This window comes from Microtus ochrogaster, unplaced genomic scaffold, assembly GCF_000317375.1.
Source record: "Microtus ochrogaster isolate Prairie Vole_2 unplaced genomic scaffold, MicOch1.0 UNK51, whole genome shotgun sequence".
NCBI classification, from domain to species: Eukaryota; Metazoa; Chordata; class Mammalia; order Rodentia; family Cricetidae; genus Microtus; species Microtus ochrogaster.
The window spans coordinates 2,359,291-2,386,996 of record NW_004949149.1 but is presented as its reverse complement, the minus strand read 5'-3'; the positions used below and the strand labels follow the sequence as shown (position 1 = coordinate 2,386,996).

At 45.0% G+C, this 27,706-nt stretch overlaps 1 protein-coding gene across 1 annotated transcript in view; it reads right to left on the bottom strand.

The window, feature by feature from the left end:
• Positions 1-27,706, bottom strand: part of Tbc1d9 (TBC1 domain family member 9) — a 113,420-nt gene that overhangs the window by 47,209 nt on the left and 38,505 nt on the right. The window contains exons 2-3 of the mRNA XM_005369548.3: positions 14,955-15,065; positions 3,326-3,444 (exon numbers count right to left, since the gene is read on the bottom strand). Coding sequence (XP_005369605.1) covers positions 3,326-3,444; positions 14,955-15,065 — 230 coding nt within the window. The remainder of the gene's footprint in view (positions 1-3,325; positions 3,445-14,954; positions 15,066-27,706) is intronic.

Here is a 27,706-nt window from a genome sequence, read left to right as displayed (position 1 = left end):
CACATTTATAATTTACAAAAGTTAGTTAGATCCCATAACAAATAAACCTGCTAGTCCCCTTAGTCACCGGGCAATCTGTGACCCGGCAAGCCACTCATTTGCACACAAATGACATTATTTCACACATTACTGCTTTAATGGGAATTCCCTCCTCATAAACAGCTTCAGGGGGAAGTAAACCTGACATATTTAATGTAACGAGAAGAAAAGCTACTTGACATAATTTGTCCTTCCCTCAGAAGCTTGCTTCTTCTTCCTCACTATCATTTTTATATTATACAGAGATGGCAGCCTCAGAGGCAGGACTGTGACGTGGGCCCTGGTGTTGTCTGATGTCTATGTGTCTTCTCCCTCTTTCCTCCAGCCCCTCACACATGAAACAAGTAAAAGCTCTCCTGATTTCTATACTCACATACATGCATTACATGGAGTATGAGTTTCACCACACAACTCCCAGTTACACACACACACACACACACACACACACACACACACACACACACACACACACACGTTGTGGTATCTGGCCCTTCCCATGTGTTAGTTCTCTCCCCCTTTCTTAGTCTCTAAATGGAGGTTGTCCCTCCATTCTGAGGGAATGGCCGGGCATGAGAAGCAGGCTGGAGTTCCTGTATGCACTTTTTCTCCAGAGCTGAGTATGAGCCACTGTGAATTCAGCTCCCTACTTCAAACGCATCAGACCCTAGAGGCCAATGGAGTTCCATTTGTCATCAATGTTCCTGTTTCAATTATTACGTGCTCATGAAAAAGTCATGTAGAAAGAGGAAAGAGGGCACTGGCTGTTCCTATGGGATTTTACAGCAGCCTTCTGCCAGACCACTCACTAGAATTCCCCTTATTTTGGTTCTAAAAAAAGGGTTTTAAACAATGTCTAGAAACCCAGGTGCTAAAACAGAATGAATTAATCATTGAGCATCCCCCATACACAAAAAGTCACCTTACAACTTTGTGTGGCAAAAATTGTTAGGAGCAAAGTCTGATGACAAATGACAGCAGGAGGAATAGCTACAACACGTGTATCACCAACAAAAGGCAAATGACCTTTCCAGAAAAATGACTTTCTGAAATTAAAAAAAGGGGGGGGGGGTTCTGGGAACATAGCCCAGCATAAAGTCTTTGCTTTGCAGGAATGAGAGCCTAAAATCAATACCTAGACTCCAGAAAACCACAGCTGGGCATGGTGGAGCATCCCAGCACTGTGGAGACAGAGACAGGCATGTGGGTCCCTAGGGCTCGCAAGCCAGACAGCAGTGTCCTTGCAAGTCCCAAGCCAGAGAGGGAGTCTGTGTTTAAAGACAAAAGAAGAGCTGGGTAGCACTTGAGGAAAGACACCCCAGACTATCCTCTGGTCTACACACACACACACACACACACACACACACACACACACACACACACACGCAAAACATTCAAGAAAAATAAGACCCCCAAATCCTGTAAAAGATAAACAGAAGATACCTGCAGTCGTGTATAAATAGACACAGAACGTGGCCCTTAGCATAGGAAACGCTACCCCAGCTCATTCAAAGATAAGTCGTTGTATAAAGTTACCTTAAAGTTGGCAGAAGTTGGAAAGCTGAAGAATCAACGCTGTTGGAGAAGCTGCGGGGAAGGAGGTATTTACACACGTACTAGTGGGCATATAAAATGGTACAGCATCCTGGAGGGAACTGAGAATACTTTGCACACACATTTGCTCTTCAATCTGGCAATCCCAATTCCGCAAGTTCAAGGTACAGACAGCCTCAACCATATGCAAGCACAAACGCATGAGATTCTAAATGCAACAGAATTTATAGTTGCGAAATGTTGGACAGCACCTAGCTATCAAAGCACAGGTAGTGACTGAACTGATTATAACATACACGCCAAACAAAGAGACAGAAGGAAGCCTATGATTCTGGATTGGATCGTGAGATGAAAAAAGACGAGAATTTTCAAAATGATAATTTTGAAAGAACATCTGTAGTTAATAGTAGTCTGCCAGTGCCAATTTCAGATTTAATAAAACCATCATTTACAAACTTTTACCTGAAGAACTATTCGGATTTTTTTTAAAAAAATTAGTGGATACTACACAAACAGGGAAATTTTGACAAAAATTTGGGTTATTTATGGTTTAAAATATCTTCCTATAGAAATATGTAAACATAAAAGTATGAATTCTACAGTGGAAAATGGACACCACTTTGAATGGGTTCATGACACCAGTAGGTGCCAGATAAGTATCACATGCCTCGGGACACAGCAGCCCAAGGAGGACACAAGATTGCTTAAGTAGCACGCTGTTCCAGGAAGGCAGAACTTGAATTCAATCACAGAGAGACATTTGACAGAGCCTCAAACGAAATAGCCTTTTCTAAAAACCAGAAGTGCACAGTTGAACAACATTAATGTCATAGACATAAGGAACGGCTGAGGAAATGTTCCAGACTGAAGAGATGCAAACTAAATTCAGTTCCCTCAGGGGCTGAAACCCACAGCCATTGAGGGTACAGTCAACCCCGTTTAGATTAGAATACACGGGACTGCAGAGATGCCTGGCAGCTAAGGCCACTGACTGCTCTTGCAAAGGACTGGGTTTGGTTCTTGGCACCCGCATGGAAGCTCCCAAGCATCAGTAAATCCAGGGGCTCTGATGCTCTTTTCTGATGCTGGAGGGCACTAAGTACATACATGGTGCACATACACACATGTACACAAAACACCTGTACACATAAATAAATTTAATTTTTTAAAAATTAGAACATATACTAAGTATTAAAGTGCTGTAAAAATGATGCATTTATACACATTGGTAAATGATGTTATTTGTTTTCATCAGATATCAATATTGGAAAGCACACACTGAAGGATTCAGGAGGAAGTCCCTCTTCAAGGTTAGTTAGCTTTAAGAATCTGAAGCGGAGCCGGGCGGTGGTGGCGCACGCCTTTAATCCCAGCACTCGGGAGGCAGAGGCAGGTGGATCTCTGTGAGTTCGAGGCCAGCCTGGTCTACAGGAGCTAGTTCCAGGACAGGCTCCAAAACCACAGAGAAAACCCTTCTGGAAAAAAAAAAAAAAAAAAAAAAAAAAAAGAATCTGAAGCGGGGTGGAAGGTCAAGACAAGTCTGAGCGAAGGGCACACAGGTGGGTCATATACAGCTCTTATTTTTGCAATATTTCTGTGAAGTTTAGATTTTTTCCAGTTGAAGGGCTTTGGTATGTTTAAAAGTATTTTTTTTTAATCCTTTGAGAATTTTATACACACACACTACATATTTCAACAACATTCAACGAAAGCAAAATGAAAAGGCTACCACTACCTGTATTTTTCCTCTTACAAATGTGGTGATGTCATTCTCGTTCTCGAAGATGGAGAGCGTCTGCAATAGATTCTGCTCAAGCCATTCCCAGTGCTCCGTCACCTCCTTCCTGGAGCCACCTGCACGGAAGCAGAGGGGACAGCAGCAGATGTCAAGTTTCACACCAGAGGCATGTTAAGTACCAAGCTTACTTCCCCAGTGTCCAAAACTGGCAGAGGAGATTGCTTGCCCGTCCCAGAGTTCTGACTTCAACTCCCCAGAGAAGAAACACACAAGACAACAAACATGAGGACCCCCAAGAGCAAGTACTGGGTTCCAGATTATGCGAACAAGGTCATTCCAGAAACTGAGGTGGTTCAGTTGACGAAGCCACATACACCACAAAGGCTTATGAGCTGGGAATTTAGCTCTTTTATTCCCCCTTCCAGAATGTGCAGTTTACAAGGTGACATAGATCCTGTCAAGATGTGAGCTTTTTGTGCTAAGCTACAGCAGGGGTGAGTGATGGTGCACCCATGGAGCTATTATAACGTGAAAAAAACGAGCCTTGTTCTATTCTGAATGAGAGATGAGAGCAGAGCCTCGCTAGAGGATGGTAGCCACCCTCCCCAGTGCGGCTGCCTTGAAGCACAGAGATGAGCTCATCCTTGCAGCTTCCAACCAAGTCACTAATTTCTGCCAGTTGCTAAGAAACACATGCCACCTCACTTGGAAACCTCCAAATTAAACCATCCTAGCCTTGTAATATATGTAATGTAACTACCCTGCAGGGTATAACAGAGTGACCGTCGGGATGAAGTCAGGCAATGCTAGAATAAGCTCCCTTTATCATGATCCCACGGGGTAGAGGCTGTAGAGATAAAACACCCTCAGTTACACATCTCAATTGCAAGTGCTTCCTGTCTCCACACGGAGGAGAGGAGCGAGCTTCTGGTGCCACTGGTTCTCCGGATGCTGCCTAAGATCCCCAAGTCATCTTTTAATGGGATCTCAAGAATGTCCAGTAGAAAGTCAGGCTATCGCAAGCTGACTCCCAACAAAGGAAGAAGGGTGAGAGACATGGGTGTTACCTGCAATTATACTCAGATCTTTCGTCTCAGGACTAAAGTATTTTTAAGACTGACAGGCATGTTCCAGGCACCTCTGGACCACTTTTGGAGGGAAGACAGAAAGAAAAAAGAAACCCAAGTTCACGTTCTCTCACTTTCAGACTAGACACTAAAATGTCTGATAATGAATACTTAAGTGAGGCTGGTTTGGGTGCTCAGTGAACATGTGCATGGCCCTCGGTTCAATCCCAAGGATGTCAATAAAAGATAAAACTGCAAAAAGGATGCTCTTGCAAATGCTAATAAATCGGTTCTCATCAGAGCAGTCGTGTGAGCCCCTGAAGAGATCTTCTGTACAATAGACACTTTCCATGGCTCTGGGCCAAGGGCAAGCATGTGTAAGAGCAACATGATGCCAGTACCACACAAGGCTATGGCAATACCTGCAACTCAAGTAAGCCTGGCACCTCCATCTGGCTAGCATGAGTGAGCTGGCTATCTTTAGACAGTTTTTAATATCCATCTCAAAGAAATGAACACACGAACAATGGCTCCTCCTCCCCCTCAGACTAGTCCTGTGGACAGCACAAGGGAGAGTGTTTATAGACACAGTTTAGAAAGTGGAGAATTAGTGATATATTATTGGTGTTTTAATAAATTAAGCTGGTCTGAAGGTCATTGCAAATCAACCACACTAGTCAGTCATACATGCCAGGCAGTGGTTGCATACACCTTTAATCCCAGCAGCCACACTAGTTAGTTAAAAGCTGGGCAGCGGTGGTGCACACCTTTAATTCTAGCACTAGAGAAGAATATAAGATGGGAGGAGACAGGTCTCACACTCCGTCTCATTATGAGGATTCATGGAAGCAGGATCGCCATTTTGGTTTGATCTTCAGTTTGAACCCCAATATCTATCTCTGGGTTTTTATCACACGTGTTATATTTGGTGCCCAACATTTGGGGTATGACTTCAGGAAAAAGGCACTGGCACAGGCTGGCAGGCTGGAGCTACACTTGGGACTCCAGCTCCACTGGCTAGGCTTTCTTTTCTTTTTTCCCAAGCCTCTGAGTGAGTTTGGGATTTTCCTGTTGTGGCCTCTCTGAAACAGTCTCCAGCTGCCACCTAAACTCCAGAAGAAGCTGAGCTCCAAACACCACAAGACTCAAGAGCCATAGACTGGATGGTTCTGTTCTGTCTTCAGGGAGCCCCTCACCACATGTGTTTTTTCCCAACCCCTGCACGTTTTTTAGATAGGCACCTCTCTCTCTCTCTCTTTCTCTCTTTCTCTCTCTCTCTCTCTCTCTCTCTCTCTCTCTCTCTCTCTCCCTCCCTCCCTCCCCCACCCCGGGTTATCCCTGAGCGCCCTTCTCTAGCTGCTGCCAAAATAGGTAGCTGCCTTGAAATCCAGTCAGACCTTTACTGTTCTATGCAGCAGCAATAAGCCCCACACCTTTATCAATATCATCAGTAGATTTGGTAAGACAGTTAGTGTGGTGGTACACACCTTTAATCCCAACACTTGGGGGCAGAGGCAGAGAGATCTCTGTGAATTCAAGGTGTGGTAGCACACACCTTTAAGACTAGCACTTGAGAGGCGGAGGCAAGTGGATCTCTGTGAGTTCAAGGCCTGGCCTACTGGGGGAGTTCCAGGACAAAGATACACAGAGAACCTGTCTCAAAAAGCCAAAAGTTAAAAGTAAAAATAAAAGAAATAGGTTAAAATAAAGCCATGTAAAGATGAAAAATACACAGAGAATCTTGATACTGTATGTTATTATGTTCTCTTTGAATTGTTTGAATGCTGAAGAAGCAACAGCTGCTAAAAAAAAATTGCTTATAAATGCTGCTGAATTAATCCAAGATAGGTATTTTGAAAATACCTTGGCTTCAAAATTGAAGTCAAAAATATGTTGCTTTGGAGAAGAGATTTTGCTTTTGCTTCCACAGGAAATGAGAGGCTGTGGATTCATTCTGAGTTAAGAAAAATCTGGTTTGATCAAGGAAGACCACCTGAGAAATCTCTGGTAGGAACAGATGGCCCGGATGTCAGAGTTCTATATCTAGAACAGGTTCAAGACTGCTGCCTGAGATAAGACTTACAGAATACTCCAGTCAGGACTTGATCATAATTCTAAATTTTCTTTAGGTCACCATAAGATTATCAGCACCCTCAACCAGTAGGAAGTAGCCTAGAAAACATGCCCACATTCTCAAAAATGGACTATAGATGTTCTTGTTTCTTAAAAAAAAAAAAGAGGGAAAAATGGTGCAAGACAATTGTATTCAGTCAATTATCTTTTAAATAAATGTTGATTGGCCAATAGGACAATCAGACAGGAAGTAGAGGTGGGGCAATGAGAATAGGAGTATTCTGGGAAGAAGGAAGCTTCCTCCACAGTCCTGTCCGTCCAGACACTGAAGAAGCAGGATGTGACCTGCCCTGCTGAAAAAGGTACTGAGGCATGTGGCTAACATAGATAAGAATAATGGGTTAATATAAGTTATAAGAGTAATATGAAGCCTGAGATAATGGGGCAATCAGTTTATAACTTATGTAGACCTCTGTGTGATTTTTCTTTGGGACCTAAGGACTGCAGGAACTGGGCAGGACAGAAACCTCTTAATTACAAATTAGGAATTCTTAAAGGGGGGAATTAGTTAATGTAAAGAGTTATTTTCAAATTAAAAATGGGAAAAACCTTTACGATGGAGGGATTTGGGTCTCTATATGATAAAATGATATATAGTTTGAAATAGAACAATTAAATGAGAAGGCATTTATGCAATTCAATTATAAACATTATCATCTTTATCATTTTGTCTTATCACTAAAAAAGTTGGGTTTATCTGAGTGCTAAAATGCAGGCCTTAGACATTGTTGATGGATTTATTGCCTGCATATATTATATATAGTTATTAAATATAATTTTCTTATATTAGTTACAGTCTTCCTTTTTTACTTTAGACAAAAAAGGAGAAATATAGTGGTATATTATTTTTGTTTTTCATAAATAAAGCTTGCCTGAAGGTCAGTGCAAAGCAGCCACACTAGTCAACCATATAGGCCAGGCAGTGGTGGAACACATCTTTAGTCCCAGTGGCCACACTAGTTAGCCATAGAGGATTGGCAGTGGTTCACACCTTTAATCTCAGCCCTAGAGAGGAATACAAGATGTAAGGAGACAGCTCTCACACTCATTCTCACTCTGAGGATTCATGGGGGCAGGATTACCATCTCAGTTTGAGGTAGCAATAAGAGCCAGTGGCTGGCTGCTTTACTTTTCTAATTTTCAGGTTGAACCCCAATATTTATCTCTGAGTTTCTATTGCTTGTGCTACAGGGAATTCTTTCAAATGCAAAATGTATTATTATTATTAGGAAACTAATCCACTTGAGGAGTTTGACAAAATTTTTAATGCTTCAGATTAAAAAAAATTAAATAACTGGAAATTAAAAAAAAATCAAAACAAAATTCTGGACCTTCCTGTACTCTGGTTATTTCTTCAAACTGTCTAATTTTTTACCTAAAACTCAAACCCTTCTTTGCTGAGGTCACTGACCCTATGAGCTGTGAGATGCTGCTGCTATCAAGGGCACCTTGCAGAGTGAGCGCCAACCCAGTGCCCATCATCCTGCAGTTCCATCTGTGCTTGTTGGCATGAGCAGATTCACTGAACCTTCGAAAAGAGGCTCATGGAGAGATGCACAGGGTTGCTGAACCTCTGCCTATCCACTCCGCACGATCCCCAGCCTGCTTTTGCCTTTGATGTACATTGTCTTACTGCATCATGAGTGTGCCAGAAGCTGGGTGTGGCTTGCCAACAAAGATCTGCTTCTTGAATGGCATCTTAGCACACTATGCCCATTACATGAAATCACACTATGACCTGTATGTGTGTATGTGTGTGTGCGCAGGTGAAAAGGCAGCCTTGGGCATCCATCATCAGAGAAATGATGCAATCTACATTATTTTTAAGATAGGGTCTCTTGTTGGCCTGGAACAAACTTTCTTAGTTTCTCTTCCTGTTACTGTGAAAAAGTACTCTGGTGAATACAACTTAAAGGAGACAGGGTTTATTGCGGCCCACAGTTCAAGGGCTCAGTGAAGCACGGCAGAGATGTCAAGGCCACTGGAACTTCAAGCACCTGGTTCCATCCCATCAACACTCTGAAACACAGGGAGAGGAACTCAGGGTCATGGCTCAGTTCCCTTTCTCCATTTACACAGTTCAGAATTTCAGCAAGGGAATGGTGCCACCCATAATGAGTGGATCCTCTCACCTCACTTAGCATAGTCAAGGGAGTCCCACAGGAGGCTCCCTAGAGGCCTGTCTCCTGGGTGATTCTAGAGCCCAAGTTGTTGAGCTGACAGTAACCGCAACGTGTCATGGGACTCAAGAGTGAGGCTAGGTTGGGTCTCTCGCGACTGTCTTCCTGACACACAGATACAGGAACATGCTACTACACCTAATTTTTTCACATGGACACTGAGGACTGAATTTATTCATGTCATCAGACTTGCACAGCAATAATTTTATTGACCAGACTATCTCCTCAGCCTAACATTTAGATTCCCTGTTTCCCTTACATGATCCAGCCCATTGACCCCACTCAACCTCAGTATTCCTTGGTTGTCATGGGTTAAGAAAAACCTATCAGGTTTAAGATTCGTGGCAGAACAGATGTGTCTTACCTTTGCTCAGCTTTGGATGACTTTCAGTATTGTCTTTACCTACAGAGCTATGTATGTGTATCTCTGCCACACCCACTATTCCCACTGTAGGAATAGTATGTGCACACACATCAACTTGACAAGCATCTACCCATGTCCCCATAATGCCTCACCCTGATGAAAGCCAGATGCCCAGCATGGTGGCACGAGCCGATAGTCCCAACACTTAGGAGGATCACTGTGAGTTTGAGGCTAGTCAGGACTACATGGTAAGACTGTCTCAAAACATACTGTGGGTGAGTGTGTGAGGTGGCTTAGCGGGTAAAGGCGCTCTTGGCAAGCCTGATGACCTGAATCCAATCCCCAGAATCCACAAGGTGAAAGGAGAGAGCCCACTCCCACAAGCTGCTCTCTGACCTTCACACCCACGACACTCTCATGCCCCACACTGAAGCAACCTCACAGGCAGCTCTGCCACCATGACTGACAGGATCTGGCCTATTCCTGGAGCCGTTTGGGGGAAACGCGTTTGAATTCAGAAGCAAAAGAAAGGGATGGGCTGTTGAGTTTCTGGAAAGGTTCTGTGTACTGAAACAGCCATAAAAACAAGCTGATTCATCTGGACTAAGCTGGGAAAACAAAGGAAGCCAAAGGCAGGGCAGAGAGCTACGCTAGGAAACAGCCAGGCCACGCTTGATGTCCTCCAGGTTACTACTGTCTGAAGAATGAGAAGCTTGTCATTTAGAGGGTTTACAGACTGGCATCTGTAGGTTTCTCACATGCGCCTGGGCACATTTTTCAATCCTATGTGTGATGATGACAGCAAACACTGAGCCACTGTGGTCTGAAAACTCAACCGGTCTAAACGGCACCTGCGAAACCATGGGGTGTGCTCGAAGTTAGAAGACAGGAATATCAAGACGGAGAGTGGACAGAGGTGGAAGGCCCGGGGATTGGTGGTTAGCACTTGTGTGGCATTGACAAATAATCCATGTTGGCCTTTGGTCCTGAGACTGCAGCACTGCCCTGAAATTTTCTCACTTTCGGGGGGAGGGGGGAAAAGACTGAGAGAGAATGTTTGTCTGCAAACTTCACCACAAAGACCACTAAATCTTCGAAGGGTTAAAAACAGCGGTGTGCTGTTTTCAGGTGTGGAGCAGGCTGAATGAGTCTGACGTGATTTAGTCTTCAAATATACAATGTTCAGAATTAATCAAATAAAAGAAAAGCAAAGACGCCTGAGGTGGTTTGAATGACCCCATGGACTCATGTTGAACGCTTCACCCGTAGGGAGCAGCACTACCAAGAGGTGTGACCTTGTTAAAGGGAGTGTGTCGCTGTGGAAGCAGGCTTTAGGGTCTTCCTTATGCTGAAAGGTAGGGCTGGTGTCACAGTCTCCTGCTGCCGCTGCCTTCGGTTCAAGGAGAACCCTCAGCTCCTTCTCCAGTGCCATGTCTGCCTGCATGCTGCCATGTTTGCCCCCATGATAAATGGACTAAACCTCTGAAACTGTAATCTAGCCTCATTTAAATGTTTCTTTTATAAGAGTTGCTGTGGTCTGTAGTAGCTCTTTTTTTTGGGGGGGGGGGCACCAGCCAGCTCCCAAATCATAACATGGAGACTTACTATTAGTTGTGACTGCTTCTCCCACTAGCTCTTTGATGTGGGATTCCCCTCTGTATACTGTGAATGCCATTGGTTAATAAAGAAGCTGCTTTGGGCCTATTGTAGTTCAGAATAGGGCAAGGCAGGAATTCCAACAGAGAGGAGCGAGAGAGTAGGTGAAGACAGTTAGAAGCCATGTAGCCGCTGCAAGAGACAAACGCCAGACTCATAATGGAACCTTATTGGTAGGCCACAACCACATGGTGACACAGATGAATAGAAATGGGTTACTTTAAGATGTAAGAGCTAGCCAATAAGAATCATAACTTAGTAGGCCAAGCAGTGTTGTAATCATACAGTTTGTGTATGATTCCGGTGTGGGTAGCGGGAAAACAAATGAGCAGCCTCTGCCAACAGCTTTTTAACTAATTTTACCCTGTTTCTCTTCATCTACATCTTACCTCAGGGCCATTTACCTCTATATCCCACTCCATGTCTGTCTGTCTGGTGGCTGCCTGCCTGCCTGGGCCTGGGTGTCTTCCTCTCTTTCTCCCTTGTTCTCTCTCTCTCCTCACTTATTCTTTTACTGCCAGACCCACCTATCCCTCTACAGCCTCACTATTGACCATTAAGCTTTTTTGTTTGTTTGTTTGTTTGTCTTATTTTTCGAAACAGGGTTTCTCTGTAGCTTTGGAGGTGTCCTGAAACTCGCTCTGTAGACAAGGTTGGCCTCAATCTCATAGAGATCAGCTTGCCTCTGCCTCCTGAGTGCTGGGATTAAAGGTGTGCATCACTACTGCCCGGCAATTATTAAGCTTTTTATTAGACCAATCAAGTGCCTTAGGCAGGCAAGGTGAAACAGCAACACACCTTTACATAACTAAACAAATGCAGCCTAAATAAGAGCAACACATCTTTATATAATTGAAGTAATATTCCACAACAACAACTTGCATTGTCATCTGGCCCTCACATCCATGCCTACACACGTATACACATCCTCTCACGCGTGCACCCGCACACACATGAAAAGTCATACACATACGCATATGCACACATATGAGAACAGTCTTTGAACTACCCAGACTGAAACAATGATTCTAAAAATGCCTATCAACTCCCACACTGCCTATCTTGTGTGGAAGGAAAATTTAGCTGGCATTTTTTTTTTTTTTTTTTTTTTTTTTTTTGTCTACTGTAGCAATAGCAGGAGCAGAACGATCAGCAATGTTTAGTTATTCTCTGGGTCTTACAGCTACTGAGTAAAAGAATGCCTAATCACGAAGCCAGCATGGTGCCAGAACAGAGCACAGGGGTGTGAGAACCAGTGCTGAGCTCCACATAGCCAGCTATAACCAGGAATGCGAACACTACCCCTCCTAACCCTCCCAAAATCTGATGGCTGACAAGGTGACGACTGATGGGTCCATCAACTCTGAAGACAATGGCTGAAAAGACCCTGATGAGATTCTGGGTGGGCAAAGAAATGTTGGACTGAATCAATGAGCAGCCACCCAAGGCTCTGTCCCGGCCTGTGTGACAGGCAAGGTGTCTATCAAACAATGCAGCTGACACTGTTACAGGTCATATGATTGCCATGTTAGTGGGAAGCCACACTTATCCACAGGTCCAGAAAATTCCTTTGCCTAGTTTTTAGTGTCTCAGATCTAAGGCAAATCATATACCCAGGATTGACAGATGAGAGTTCTGCTGATAGTAGTCCATGTCAAGACATGAAAGGCAGACACAGGTGGTCAATGCTCTCCTAATCCAATTCACTCTCATGGATAACTTAGAACACTGCGTAGGACAAAGCTTTGGTAGCTTATGACTTTCCAAGGAAGTGAACCCAATTTTCTCTCGAAGTTTCTTTTACAAAAATTTGCGAAAACCCCATAAATTTAAAAGCCTTTGACATATTTCCTACCAATTATGAACGCTTCAGTTTAACACTAAAATCACAAGCAGAAAGGTCAGCATATCAAAGAAAAAAATGCTTGTGGGGTGGGGGCTTCCGTTTTGAAAGTTAGGAAGTCGGGTTTCAAACACAACTTAGAACAAATTGAAAATCGTTAAGAAAGAGTCATTTGTGGGTGGATGGGACTTTGTAATGGCTGTCACTTCCTTGGAGTCTTCTGTAAGGAAATTCTGGGCTGTCTCTATGGGTAATCAATACACATAAAAGAAGAAGGCTTTCTGGGTTCACTACAATGAGGTCATGCAGTGGTGACAGGCACTGCATAATAGAAAAATGACCAAAAAAAAAAAAAAAGCCGGGCGGTGGTGGCGCACGCCTTTAATCCCAGCACTCGGGAGGCAGAGGCAGGCGGATCTCTGTGAGTTCGAGACCAGCCTGGTCTACAGAGCTAGTTCCAGGACAGGCTCCAAAGCCACAGAGAAACCCTGTCTTGAAAAACAAAAAACAAAAAAACAAAAAAAAAAAAAGAAAAATGAAGGTGCATCCTTTGGGGGTATAAATTATGCCACCAGCAGTTAGAGCCTGCCGTTCCTACACCTTGGTTCAGCAGGCAATTAACAAACAAGCCAGCTTTGTGGACCTAAGCTCCACTCCACGTGCATGTTCATAGAAGGTGAGGGAGGAGAGAAGGGAAGCACTGAGGGAACAGGATGGATGAGATGGGGGAAGGACAGAGATAGAGAGCAAGGAAAGAGATATCTTGATTGAGGGAGCCATTGTGGGGCTAGCAAGAAACCTGGCACTAGGGAAATTCCCAGGAATCCACAAGGATGACCCCAGCTAAGACCCTAAACAATAGTGGAGAGGATACCTGAACTGGCCTTCCGCTATAATCAGATTGGTGACTATCTTAGTTGTCATCATAGAACTTTAATCCAACAACTGATGGAAGCAGATGCAGAGATCCACAGCTAAGCACTGGGCCGAGCTCCCAGAGTCCAGTCAAAGAAAGGGAGGAATGATGATGGAGTTACCCACAGAAACACTTGACCTGAGCTAGTGGGAGCTCACTGACTCTGGACCGATAGAGGGGGAATCTGCATAGGACCAAATTAGCCCCTCTGAATGTGGGTGACACTGTGTGGCTTAGGCAGTCTGTGGGACCACTGGCAGTGAGATCAGGATTTATCCCTAGTGTTTGAACTGACTTTTGGAGCTCATTCTCTTAGCAGAGATATCATGTTCAGCCTAGATACAGGGGCGAGGATCTTGGTCCTGACTCAAGGTGATGTGTCAGACTTTGTTGACTCCCCGTGGAAAGCCTTACCCTCTCTGAGTGGATGGAGGGGTGGGTGAAAGGTAGAGGAAGTGGGAGGAGGGGAGGTAGAGGGAACTGGGATTGGTATATAAAATGAGAAAAAAAAATCTTTTAAAAATATAAATAGAAAAAAAAAACCTGTCAAAGCCATCCCAAGCTAGGTATTCTGGGAAATTTCCATAGCCAAGACAAACCTAAGAGGCTATGGCAAGATAATATGATTGATTTATTGGTAGAATCTCAGAACAGAAAACAAAGGAAAACTCTGGGCGGTTTAGGGAATTCTGAAGAAGCTGTGGCCTTTTACTAGTCTGTCGATACCGGTTCACTGGCGGTAGGAAGACGCTGCTAATAGTGGGACCGTGGTGGGAGGTGGATGGGGTGAACGATTTTGAGGTCTACCTGCTCCATTGTCCTATCGACATAAATGTGTTTTAAAAATAGAGCCTATTAATGAAAAAAAATAAAAGGGGGCAAAATTAAATCATAAAACTAAACAGTAAACTGTCACTCTGGCTTTTTTAACTGGCCACAAGTAAACAGTGCCCGTAGATGTCTTGGCCACTCTGTGACTGTCAACACTAGCAGCGTTGCTTGCTCCTGTTCTAAGCACAGGACATTGTAGATACTAGCAGGAGGAGATAAAAACCTCACTTGCAGCAAGCAGCTCCGGGGCTGAGCCATGAAGGATCCCCAGGTAAGCCCTTCTTAGTAGACCCATGTTCCCCTTCATTTCCCAGCTTCCCTTGCAGTTAGCGAGGCCTTTCTGAGAAGTTCTAGCCAGTGTGTGCACAGACGTCATGCGTGACACTTGTGGCTGAGGAAGTGAAACCCAACTGGGCTGCACTCTGCTCCCTTGTAAACTGACCCTCAAACTGTGGCCCACTCGAGATGGAGGCTGCATGATCCCACGGGACAGAGTGAGAAACTTTACTACAGTCAGCCAACAACACTTTGGTGGTGAATCGACCGAGGTTCACTGCCCCACGTTCACGCGACTGCGTTCAGCAAGCACACTCCTTCCGAGCTGAAGCATCTGCATCCCAGAACTCTGGGACTTACCGCAGGCGATGGTCCAATAGACGAGAGAATCTGGAGTCTGGTACAGGATTCGGTACGGTGCAACACGGGCGCTGGAGTCCAACACTACATCAAGGGTACCCACCAGGAGGCCTGGAGATGGAGAAGCGGGAAACAAGTCAGGATTTTCATGCCAGAATCCCAAGTCATCAGCGTGAGCTGGGCCTGAGATACCTCTGACTAATCTGGGGAAGCAGGCATAAGTATCTGATTTGGTGTGTCAGGATGCTCCACCTGTATTTTAACCTGCCAAACTTTACTTTTGAGATGAAAAATTTAGTACAACTCAGCTCGAACTACTTTCTACTACGTTCAAGACAAAGCCTTAGCGTGTGAGAATCCCCAGGGTACCTGCAAAGAAAGACAGAAAGTCACTGTTTCAGAGTGGGCAGGTGTAAGGCGGATTCTCACATAGTAGTTCTTGGCCATCTGTGACGTCGTCACTATAGCTAGAGGTCGTGGGAGCCTGCTCAGACCTCTGGAATGATCCATCAGTAAGGTGGAGGGCGAGGCCATTCATTCGTGGTAGTACAAAGCTAACTTTGAATGCGTATATCCTCAATGATCTGACACAGTGTAGACAGACTTGTCTTTTAGGGCTGCCAGCACACAAAAAAACCACATGGAGACTTATTAATTATGAAAGCCCAGCCTTAGCTTACTTAGGCTTATTTCTGATTAGCTCTTGCAGCTTCAATTACCCCAAACTTTTAAATCTACACTCTCTTATGTGACTCAGTTACCTTCGCTCTATTCCCCATGCTGCTCCCTCTCCTTGTGACTGGTGACCCTGCCCTTCTTCTTCCCAGAGTTCTCTCTGGCCAGAAGTCCCACCTCTGCCTCCCTCCTAGCTATTGGCCATTTATTTTTTTTATTAAACAAATCATAACGACATATCATTACACAGTGTAATATCACAAGAACACAGAGTCAAACTGGACCTCGGGAAACTGCTCACATGTACCATGTCTGGAGAAGCGTGGCCATGTACTAAGGGGGCTTAGCCTTGGCACAAAGAGACACGTCTTCCAAGCACATGCTCCCTTAAGAAGAAGGTGTCTGTAAGGAATCACTGTGTTCTAGCTACCTGATTCAAGACCAGTCAGTGCTGGACAGACACACTCTCTTCTCAGAATTCTAAGCCCACCTGTTGTCATGGGGATGACTCCTTCAAAGTGAGAGTTGTCATCGGCACATGTGCCTTTCAACCATCTTCATCCAATGTCCTTTTATCCACCCCGAGCAAGCACTACACACTGAATGTTTCCTATATCATTCTGAAATAACAAGAATGGGCAGCTGGGGATCCACATCCACAAATTCTGTGAGGTTTCATCAATCAGTTGTTATACTCAACTGAGCAAATTTAAAATATTCCTGCTGTCATTAGGGTAAGTGTCTGCCACAGATCCACTAGAGGCTAGCAATAGGCCCGGCTAGTCTATTTTCTGAGAGTGGGTAATTAGTCAAGAGCAGAGGCTGAAGGGTTTGGATGAACATCACCCCAGGTCTGTGTGTGAAAAGCTGGGTCCTCAGGGTAACACTCTGGCAAGGTCCTGGAACCTTGAGATGATGGAACCTGGTGGGCGGTCCCTAGATCACTGGCTCCTTAGAGGACTGTGGGGCCCTTGTTCCTCCTCTTTGCTCCCTGACTGTAAGGCAAGCAGTTCTCTGTGGTGTACTCTTGGAATTGTCCATCTATACATCTTTCAAAAAAGAAATGGGGTTTAAACCAGGGCTAAATAAACCCTTATAATTTATAAGTTAAATTACTCAGCTATTTTGTCACAGTGACTCAAGTTGGCTCAGGCAAGTCCCACTATTTAAATGTCTTTAATTAGCCCAAAGTTACACAGGACCCAATACACAGTAGGGCTTGGACTCAGAAGGGGAAATTAAGGTCTCAGAATAGTGAAATAACCTTAGGGCATGACACTTGTTTATTCTGTATTTGTTTGCAGAAAGTTGTTTACTTCCTATTGTGTGTAGAAAGGCGATCTCCCACAAGGTCTCCAGATGCATCCCCAACTGGTCTCAAAGCCCAAATGAAAACAAGACTGGCCTTGCTCTTGAGGCTACCCTCTTGCCTCTGCCTCTCGTTTTGGGGTGTATACATGGCAGAGTTTTCAAACTATTTTCTCAGTTATAGAAAGGGGGGCAATGTCAAATCACTAGCTAGTTTCTGAGGATGAAGGGGGTAGTAGGACATAGGTAGAGGCAACATGCTATTTAGAGCAAACAAGAACCTTCCCAGCATTCATTGGGAACCTGACTAGAACATTCTGGGAGTCCACATACAGTCTATTTCTAAGTAAGAGTGTAGGTTTACTGGGAATGGCACTGGGGAACACGGCAGTGGTTGGTGCTGGGAGAGGAGAAGAGGGTCTGCCTATGGCTTGCTTCAATGGTGAGCAGCCTCCTGGAATGGTCCAAGCTTAGGGGAGTCCACAGTAAGCCTCTCAGGATGTTCTGTTGAGGCAGAGCTTATGTGTTCTGCAGAAAACCACTAGGCTCTCTTGACGTGACACTTTCCCACGGTGTCTTGGGTTTTGTTGCTGTCCATCCCAAAGCAGCACCTTGGCACACACAATCCCCCACAGACCACCTCTGCTTGGCTCTGGCAGCCTGAGGACTAGAGAGAGCCAGTCAGCTCAAGCTAGAAAGCTCGGTGCCAGGTCCAAAGGGGTTCTAGCCACTACGGCGGAGCTGGGCAAGCTATTTCGCTTCACACAGCTCTGATTTCCTTGGTTGTAAAGCGACGACTGCAGCCACTCGTCTTCCTGAACTAGGATTATTAACCAAGAAGCCGAAGTGAGGTAGATCGCAGGGAAGGCCTGTGCCCGTCCTTGTTCCGTCCAAGGACAAAGCGTCTCTTTAGACTCCTTGTAAGCCCACACTGACCATCAGCTGACCTGACCCTATCAGAGAACAAAAACAACACAACCTTTTCTAAAGTGGAAATTAGTTTTCTGTGAACTAGATAAAATATGATAAAAGTCTTTAAAGATAAAAATAAAACCCACATGCCCTGCAGGGTTTGGGTTAGGTTTCCACACAACACCACTGACAAATGCGAGATGCACGTTTCTCTGAAGATCTCGAGTTATCTTCCTCACCCCCGGAGGGAAAGTGGAGTAACAGGAGAGGAAAGTGGCTTTCTTCCAGGGCCAGCCAGAAGTCACAGATACGGTCAGGAGACACAGATACAGTCTGGCTGTATCTCTAACAGCTGTGTGCTGCCAACATGGCCTTCTCGAGTCCAGCGAAGAGATAATGCCCAGCCTCCTGCAACTCATGCATGTCTGTTCTCAGGCGTGTGGACTTCAGGCTGAGATTAGGGAGCTGGAGGCCAGGATTAGCTACTGTGTCTAATGAGGATCTATACCCACTGACCATCATCACAGACAGACATCCTCCCGTGGGCAGGCCAAAGGCAGTGCATGCTGACAGCCCTGGGTCTGGAGTTCTTTACTCCCCTGCTCCCAGACTCAGTTTCTCCATCCTTGTTGGGCCACTAAAATTTTGTACTCTGCAGTGCAGAAAAAAGGCTTCTGGAAAAGCCTAACTGGATCCACATCTTTTTTTTTTTTTGATCCATATATCTTGATCACTCCAATGGCACCAACCAAAATCCATCTCCAATATCACAAGTTTAATAATGGTGCCAGGTGTCAATCAGAGATACAGAAAATGAAGCTGCATAAAGTAGACTCCATAGAGAGAGCTCTAGACTAGAGGTACCAGCTCCCCTATCTGAGTCTGCTTCCGCAGCTGCACCACCAACTTCCACTAGGAATTAGGCGAAAGCTAATAAACAGTTAACATAAAAATACATGGGTACAAATTCTCATCACAGGGTCTATGTCAAAATATTTATAAGCAGGATAATATCGGGATATGCCATTATGTTAGAAATGAAGTATTTTTTGCATGAAAATTCAAAGCAGTATATATTCAAATAAAATATTGCAAACTGAGCTGTGCTGCTGGCCACTCAAGCCAATCAGAAGCAACCAGAATCCCAGGCCTTTTCACACTTAGGTCACAGTGACCAGATTTAAAAAAACAAAAGATTACTTGTGTTATGTGTCTGTGTGTGCGTGAGAGTGCGAGTGTCTGCAGGTCAGAAGAAAGTGTCAGCTCTCCTGGAGCTGGAGTTACAGGAGGTTGTGAGCCACCTGACGTGGGTGGTGCCAGGGACTGAACCCAGGCCCTCTGCAAGCGTAGTGTGTGACGTTAACCGCTGAGCCGCCTCTCCAGCTGCAACCCTGACCAGGCTTCCATCCCACTTGGAGCACTGCTACCTGATCCTGACTCTCACCACCTTGAACGACAGACCTAATTATTTAACGATGCCTCTTTCTAACGCTCAGTGCTGGTCCCACCGCGGCGCTGCATTTACTGGAAATCATCTCTATATCTTGCCTTGCACCCCTCTTTTCCTCCTCACAGGGAGTTCCCTGACAGCCGGGGAAAAACGGATTCTGCAGGGCCTACGGGTTCTGCACTTTGACTGGAAGCCAGTAAGTCCTGAGCATGTGTTTGTTAGAAAAATATATACAGGGTTTCTCTTTAGAGCCTGTCCTGGAACTAGCTCTTGTAGACCAGGCTGGCCTCAAACTCACTGAGATCCGCCTTCCTCTGCCTCCCGAGTGCTGGGATTAAAGGCGTGCGCCACCACTGCCCAGCGGATAGCTATATTTTTCAAGTCTAAATAAATTTTCTAGTGTTGTCCAAGCTTGATTGACACAAGTCAATACTCCTGTGTGCACCCTTTGTTCATTTAGATTATTAAAAGATGGATGATTTGAACAAAAAAAGAACAAAAGAGACAGTGAGTTGAGAGAAAGAAGTAGAGAGGGATGGGGAAAGAAACAGAGAGAGAGGGAAAGAAGCAAGAATAGGGATTTCCTTAGAAGGGTTCTTACAGAACTCTAGGGGAGCTGTCACAACACTGCACCATCTTCAGCTCCCACACAAAGCACTGTTTGAACAGCTGCCCCAGCCAGCTATTTCTGGTGTTAAACAATCTTTGATCGCCTGAGATAACGAAACCAAATTATGGCCCTCAAAATAACTATTGTTTGATCTTCCTTTTACTTCAGCTCGGGAGCATCTTACCAAGCAGAAGTTCTGTTTTCAGGGAGACTCAGAAAACACTGGGAAAGCAACGCGCCAAAGCCTTCCCTCGGTTGAGGTGACTAGAAGGTGCAGTCCATGTCACCCTCCACATCTCGAGTTGGCTGGTCACCCTCCACATCTGGAGCATGGTTGGGACTAGCACATGGTGGCTGGTCTACAGTGTGCAGAAGATACCGCCACAGGGGAGAGGGCAGGGATGAGCCGGGGGAGTGTGTGTGTCATAAGTAGGTCATGATATCCAACAATCTATTTGTGAATGGTCTCAGGTGACCACACACAAAGCTGGAGAGGGTCTGGCACTTCCCCAGCTCCTCATCTCTTTCTTCTGAGATGAGGTTGTGACAGGGGTTAGGGGAGTGGGCTCAACCTTGGCTCATGTCCTGGCCATGTATTTCCTTTATGTAGCTACTTCTAGGTACAGAAAGAAAAATAGCCCCCACCTTAGAGAGTGACTGAAGGCATGACAAACTATGTTTCATGGAGCACGAAGAGCAGAAGAAAAGTATTAAGAACTTGGAAACTACATGAACCATCGCAGGAGCTTTCAGCATTCTTTCCAACATTTGCTGCAGGTTTGTGTCTTCAAAGGAAGATGGTGGAGTACACACAGCAAGGAGCTTTTGTGGTCCTTGAGTCTTAGAGTTTTTCCTCCAGACTTATATAACTTTGTCTGGCGCATGTGTCTGTACTTGTGCACATGTATTAACTCTGATGTACTTTGTCATTTATATCCATGATAAAAAAAAAATTAGTGACCCTAAAGCTGGGGCTGTAGCTCAGTCGCTAAGTGTGCTTGCCATCCAGGAGACCCCAGATTCCCTCCTCATAACTGCAGAAACCAGGAGGGTGTCACACATCTGAATTCCAGGTCTCAGGAGGTGTGGACAAAAGGATGGGAAGTTCAAGGTCATCCTTGGTTGCGTAGTGATTTGAGGCCAAAGCACCAACAACAAGGAAGGTAGACAATGCTAACAGTTAACTTGTATAATAATTTGCAAATCTGCCAACAAAGTTAATCTCCTTTAAAGATGCAATATTCCACTATATAACCATGCTGTTACGTTCAGTTCTGTAGTAAAGGGCATTTAAATTTACTCCCTTGGATAATAAACCCTCGAGCACGTGAGCACATTTCCTTAGGATGGATTTGTTGGGCACTAGAGTGATTGCAACCCTAACCCTTATTAGATATCACAGAACTACTCTTATGGGTGCTGGGCAGCCTACCAAGAGCCTGATACTGTTTCCCCATGACACCTCCAACATTTAGTTCTTCAAGACTTATTTATTTTTAGTTAAACCAACAAGTATAAGAACGGTATCTTCAGGGCCTGGAGAGATGGCTTATTGGTTAAGAGCACTGACGGCTCTTCCAGAGGTCCTGAGTTTAATTCCCAGCAACATCATGGTGGCTCACAACCATCTGTAATAATATCTAGCACCCTCCTCTGGCATGCGGGCATACATGGAGGCAGAATGTTGTGTACATATTAAATAAATAAGTCTTTTTTAAAACATGGTGTCTTCATGCTGTGTGTTTCAATTTGCATTTCTCTGGTTATCCAGCAGCCCAGTAGGTAGGCCTATTCTTCCACAGTGTGTAATCCGCCATTTCTCCTGTGCTAACGTTTGTTGAAATGCTCAGGTGGAACATGCTTTTTCTTTTGGGCCACAGCTCCCAAGTCATGACACAGAGACCCCTTAGTTAGGAGTACTCAGCCTTAGCTTGGGCTCATTTCTTGCCAGCTTTTATAACTTAACCTGTTTCACTTTAATCGACAGTTTTGCCTTCTGGCTTTCTTTCTGTCTGTCTGTATATCTTACTTTCCCACTGTTTCCATGACTGGCTGGCTGGTGGCTGCCTGGCTTTTGGCCCCGTGTTGGGAGTCTCTCTTTCTCCCTCATTCTCTTTGTTCTTCTTCTCTCTCACGTCTAGATTTGGCCACCGACTTATTCTCTTTGCCTACCAGCCCTGCCTATCCCTCTCTTGACAAGCTATTGGCCATTCAGCTTTTTATTGGATCAATCAGGTGCCTTAGGGAGGCAAGGTGAACAAATTCTAAACATATTTACATAATTAAACAAATGCAGCACAAACAAACGTAACACATCTTTACATCATTAGCAAAGGGGGGGATGGGGGGTTAGGGGGGTTGGGGCGGAAGGGGAGGGGTTTCTGGAGGTCACTAGCTTACACCTTATTCTGACTGTTCCTCCCTAGATGTAAACAATCAGTCAGGACATCTTAGCAGACAACAGGACAGCACAGAAAGTAGCTGAACCAAGACCAGCTCCCGACTACAATGTCTCACAAGGTCAGTGTTATTCTCCTTTCAGCAAGGCTTCTGTGTTGCTGGTTTGTTTCTATGTCTTCAAGGCGTGGCACAGTGCATCGTGTGCTCTGAAGCATCCTTTCTTTTATCTGTTTTCTCCTTCCGCGTGTATTTCTGTACCTCTCACTCTCTGCGAGGCTTACCCAGCTATGGGTGCCACTTTCTTTCCAAGTCCACACCCAGGATGACCCATCCCCAAGTCTCCTGGTAAAATTAATCCCTTTTCTGGTCTCTGCCAACTACCTTTCACTTTATGCTACTACAGGTAGCATATTATCTACCAATTTTTTTAAAAAAAAATTTGAATATTGTTTTCTCCCATGAGGTTGTGAACTCTCTAAGGGCAAGCACTCAGCTGGAAGAAACTCCCAAACGACGTTCAGAACATGACGCTGGCTGCCAGGTTTGCATCCAAAACACAAGGACTATCAAGCTTTCTGATGGCCATTAGCCGAAGCCAAGAGCGGCTTCCAAACTTCATCTTCACACCAGTTCTCAGTAGAATGGACTTTAACAAATATGTCTTAAATAATTAAACACCAAAAAGCCAAGGATTGCACAGTCAGAGAAGACTGAAACACAGGAAGCCCAGAAAGAAACTCCATTTCAAGGAGGGGGCATTCAAACGCATCTGAAGAAATCAATGTTTCTAATTTCAGCATTAATTTGAGATTTATCTATAATTAATTGGATCAAAAGCTGATACTCTTAAAGAAAAGACAAGCCTCCTTGTCTAATTTTCTATCTTAGTCTGGTGGTGAGCGGCTGGTATCTTCAGACTTTAACTGGCCGGTCGGCACGCTTGTCCTCAGCACACAGACACTGCTAGCCCAGCTTCCTGGGCAAAGACGATGTGTTCTGCTGCCAGGAGCGCTGGGCTTGCTCGGTGAGCATCAACGGCCCCTAACTACGCATGCATGGGTGTTCACAGAGTCACCATGAGTGACATGAAGGCACCGTAGACCAAGGTGGCCAGCAACACAGGCAATGGCTGTCCTCTGTGTGGAAGTGAGAGATTCAGAGGAAGGCTTGTCACCGGGGTGGATGAGGCAAGAGATGGGGGCACTGTGTTTTTCTGTGTCTTAACCTACATGCATTATTAGTTATTCGCAAGTTTAGATGTTACCTGCCATTAAGGAAAAGAATTAACAGGTTATGGGAAAGTGTAAAACCAGCCTCAGGACTAGGAGTCCACCTTTAGTGTAGAACCGTCTGAAGAGTTTTATTGTCTTAGATATTGTATATAGCCCCACTGTTCCAGGATCTCCTGAGAAAATCAACAAGTCCGTGAACACAAACCTTCTGTAGCTCTTCTCACATCAACAGCTGCTACCCATGGGATCGCTGTAGCCGTGGCTCTAACACGATGGTCTTAAGGAAAAGAGGTGGTTGTACCCACACACAGCGACCAATCTGCTCTTGGTAGAGAGAGGTACTCCAGAATTTAGTGGCATCATAAACACACTACTGACTCTGTGAGCTATACCAATGTTTCCCAAACTGGCTGTGGCTAAGAAGCAGTTTGTGTGTGTGGTTTTTAGTTTCTGTGGTGGTCTAAATGAAAATGGCCCTATAGGTTCTTAGGTTTGAATACTTGGTCCCCAGTTGGTTGAACTCTTAAGGAAGGATTAGGGGGTGTGTCCTTGTTGGAGGAGGTATGTCACTGGGGGCACGCTTTATGGTTTCAAAAGCCCACAGCGTTCCCAGCTGTCTGCCTTGTGGTTGTATCTCAAGATGTGAGAGTCACCATTCTAGGACCAGGCCTGCCTGCCTGCTGCCGTGATCCTTGCTATGATGTCACAGACTCACCCTCTGATACTGGAAGTTCCCAGTAACCCCTGTCTTCCATAAGTTGTCTTGGTCATGGTGTTTTATCACAGTAATAGAAACATAACCAAGACAGTTTCCACTCTACTGTAGACTTTTACAAAATGCAACAGTAAAAGCATGACATAAAAACAACATGCTTTATCGTTAAAATTCAACAGATAAATTGCTCTATATTTCTAGATGCTTAATCTCAAGTTTCTTTTCACAACTGGAAGCAAAACAGTAAGAAACGGTATAAACCCCATCTTTCAAATAATATTAACCTAGCCAAGTGTGGCGGTGCACGCTTGTACCCTGCAAGAATCCTGCAAGAGGACCCTCAGTTTGAGGTAAGCCCAGACCACAGAGTGAGATAGATCTCAAAAATAACAATAATCACAAACAAAACAGGTAGCATGGGGGAAAGGAAGGTTCTAAGGCAATCATTTCTTCAGGAGTCTGCTTAATAGAATCATATGATAATTTACAGAAATGGCCTTCAGTTCTGCAACAGCTTCAGTTTGAGAGAATATGTTGTTCTCACAATGCAAGCAAAAATAAGAAATAACACAATTTCTCAGCTAAAGGCAAAAATACATGAATGGAGGAGAAAGGAGGATTTTTTTTCACTGGGCATTGGTTCCCACAGGGCACAGTTTGCAAAGTGGTGAGAACCTGACCTAGTGTATCAGGTGATCCCCAGAGACCCTTACCTCATCTCTCAGGGAGGGAAGCAGGCTTAAAGGGGCAGAAGACACAGCCAAGGCAGGTGGAGGAGACCTGCTCGGGGTGGCTGCGTCTCAGAGTCTGTGACAGGCAGGCTTTCGGAAGAACACAGCAAGCGAACACTCAGTGGGAAAAGGAGGCAGCTGAAGCTTTTCTGCTTCCTATCTCATAAGAGAAAGCACAGGCTGGCTCCTAACTAAACAAACAGAGCAGGCAGCTGCTGTCTGGGAAAGAGCGGTCCATCTGCAGAGCCTTTGGGAGACAGCCAATTAGTGCCTGCGGCTCCAGGCTCCCAGGAACCTTGAAGACCCAGTTAGCCCAGAAGGACTCCTTTTAAAGTCACACGCGCTTCACTCTCTTGCATAAAGGGAGAACAGCTGGGATGACTTTTTGCCTTTCCTTTGGGGCAGTAGCTTTCTTCAGAATCACTGAAATACATCCTAGTACAAAACCTGATGTTTTACCCCACTCGGGACTAGTGAGGCCTGTCAAAGCCCCATCCTGAATGCAGCTGAGGGTAGTTTTGGGAGTGGCCCAACATAAAACCCTAAGCTTGCCTAAGTATAATTTAATTTTTCTTTTGCTGTAACGCACCCATACTCTTCACGAACTTCACAGGTGACAATGTCACATGGTCAAACAGTTGGGCATGCCCGACTGCTGTTGTCATTTGCGGGGCCTGGCATATAAGCAGGTGTGGGTGATGCAAACAGGGAGATGGCTGCCAGTAAGGTATCTGGTGCTAGCATGAGGCCCTGCATCCAGATCTGAGCACCCATGTAAAAAACCAGCCAGTGACTGGAATGCCAGAGCTGGGGGAAGCAGAGAGGAACGATCCAGAGGACCAGTCCAGTCAAACGACTAGTTCCAAATACAATGAGAGACCTTGTCTCAAAAACTAGAGGGAGAGCCATGAAGGAAGATGCTGAACATCAACTCCTGGCAACACACACACATACACACACACACACACACACACACATACACACAGACACACACAGAGACACACAGACACACAGGCACACACAAACACGTACGTGCAGACACATACACACAGACACACAGATACACAGAGAACCACATACAAACACAACACACACAGAGAGAGAACCACACAAAGACACACAGAGACACACACATACACACAGACACACATAGAGACACACAGACACACATACACACAGACACACAGAGATATACAGAGAACCACATACAGACACAACACACACACACACACAGAGAACCACACAAAGACGCACACAGAGACACACACTGGGATCGGGGGAGAATGTGAATCTCTTCTGTTAGGAAAATTATCAAGATGGCGCCATCAGGACATTAAAACAACCTACATGTGCCTCTGCCCAGACAGTTCACCCCGGAAGCAGCCCTGACCCCGGCTGGTGATCTCATCCCACACACTGGCCCTCCTCTGCCTTTCATCTGGGATCCGTTCTGCTCCAATACAGACCAACGGGTTGATGGTTGAAGTTAGATAAAAGGTACCCCAGGCCGGAGCTGGCAGAAGGGAGGGCACAGCTGCCCTTCCTTAGGTTTAGAGAGGCTTCCATTGCACAGCCGGAAGGCGTGCTGATTCTAATCTTGTTTACAGGTAGTCCAAAAACCTGAAACTGATCCGCTGGGCCAGCCAAAGTCAGCTTTGAAACAGGGAGGAGGGGAGCTTCTGGTGCTGGTGCTGAGGTGCTTTACAGGGTGAGACCATCTCTTCCTGGCTGTGGGAAGCTCCCCAGATCCCAACACTCACAGGGGTGGCATTTATAAGAGCCACTGTTCGAAGCTTTCTCCTAATTCAATAGAAGGTCCATCTCTGAGTATGTGACAGTGACTATTTGCTAGAGATTGCGACCTCCACAATGAATTATTATTATTATTACTACTATTATGATTCTTATTATCGGTGATTTGTGACAGGGTTTCTGTGTTAGCTCTGGCTGTCCTAGAACTCAGAGATCCGCCTGCCTCTGCCTTCCGAGTGCTAGGATTAAATGTGTGCACCACCACATATGAAATGTGGCAGGCATAACAAAATGTAATAACGCAGAATAGTGCTGAACTGGAAACCAAACTTCTAGGATAACTACAATGTCTAAATCCATCAGAGTATATCTATATAGCAATACTGAGACATTTAAAATCACCTCTCCAAACAACTGTTTATTGGCATAGCGAAATCAACCTACTATATTATATGGAAAAAAGAAAAAGAGCCTAAAACTAATATTTGTTTTGTATGACCCAATTTGTCAAAAAAATATCACTTATGTTGAAAAGCATAAAGCACATATCAGTGACAGATTACAAAAAGCGATAGAAATAATAATACTAGGGAGTGAGATAAAAATGTCAAAGCTTCCTTGAATCTGAACAATCTTAGTTTTAGGGGCTGGAGAGATGGCAGAGAACTCAAGTTCTGTTCCCAGCATCCACGCCGGGCAGCTCAAGACTGCCTGTAACTCTAACTTTAAGGGATCTGATTCCTGCTTCTGCCTTCCACGGGGAACTGCACCCATGTGCAGACAGACAGACAGACACACACACACATACCCTAAACATTAAGTCTATCACCATGCACAAAACTCAAGTCCAAATGGATTAAAGACCTCAATATCAGCCCGAACACACTGAACCTGATAGAAGAGAAAGTGGGAAGTACCCTACAACAGATGGGCACAGGAGATCGCTTCCTATGTATAACCCCAGCAG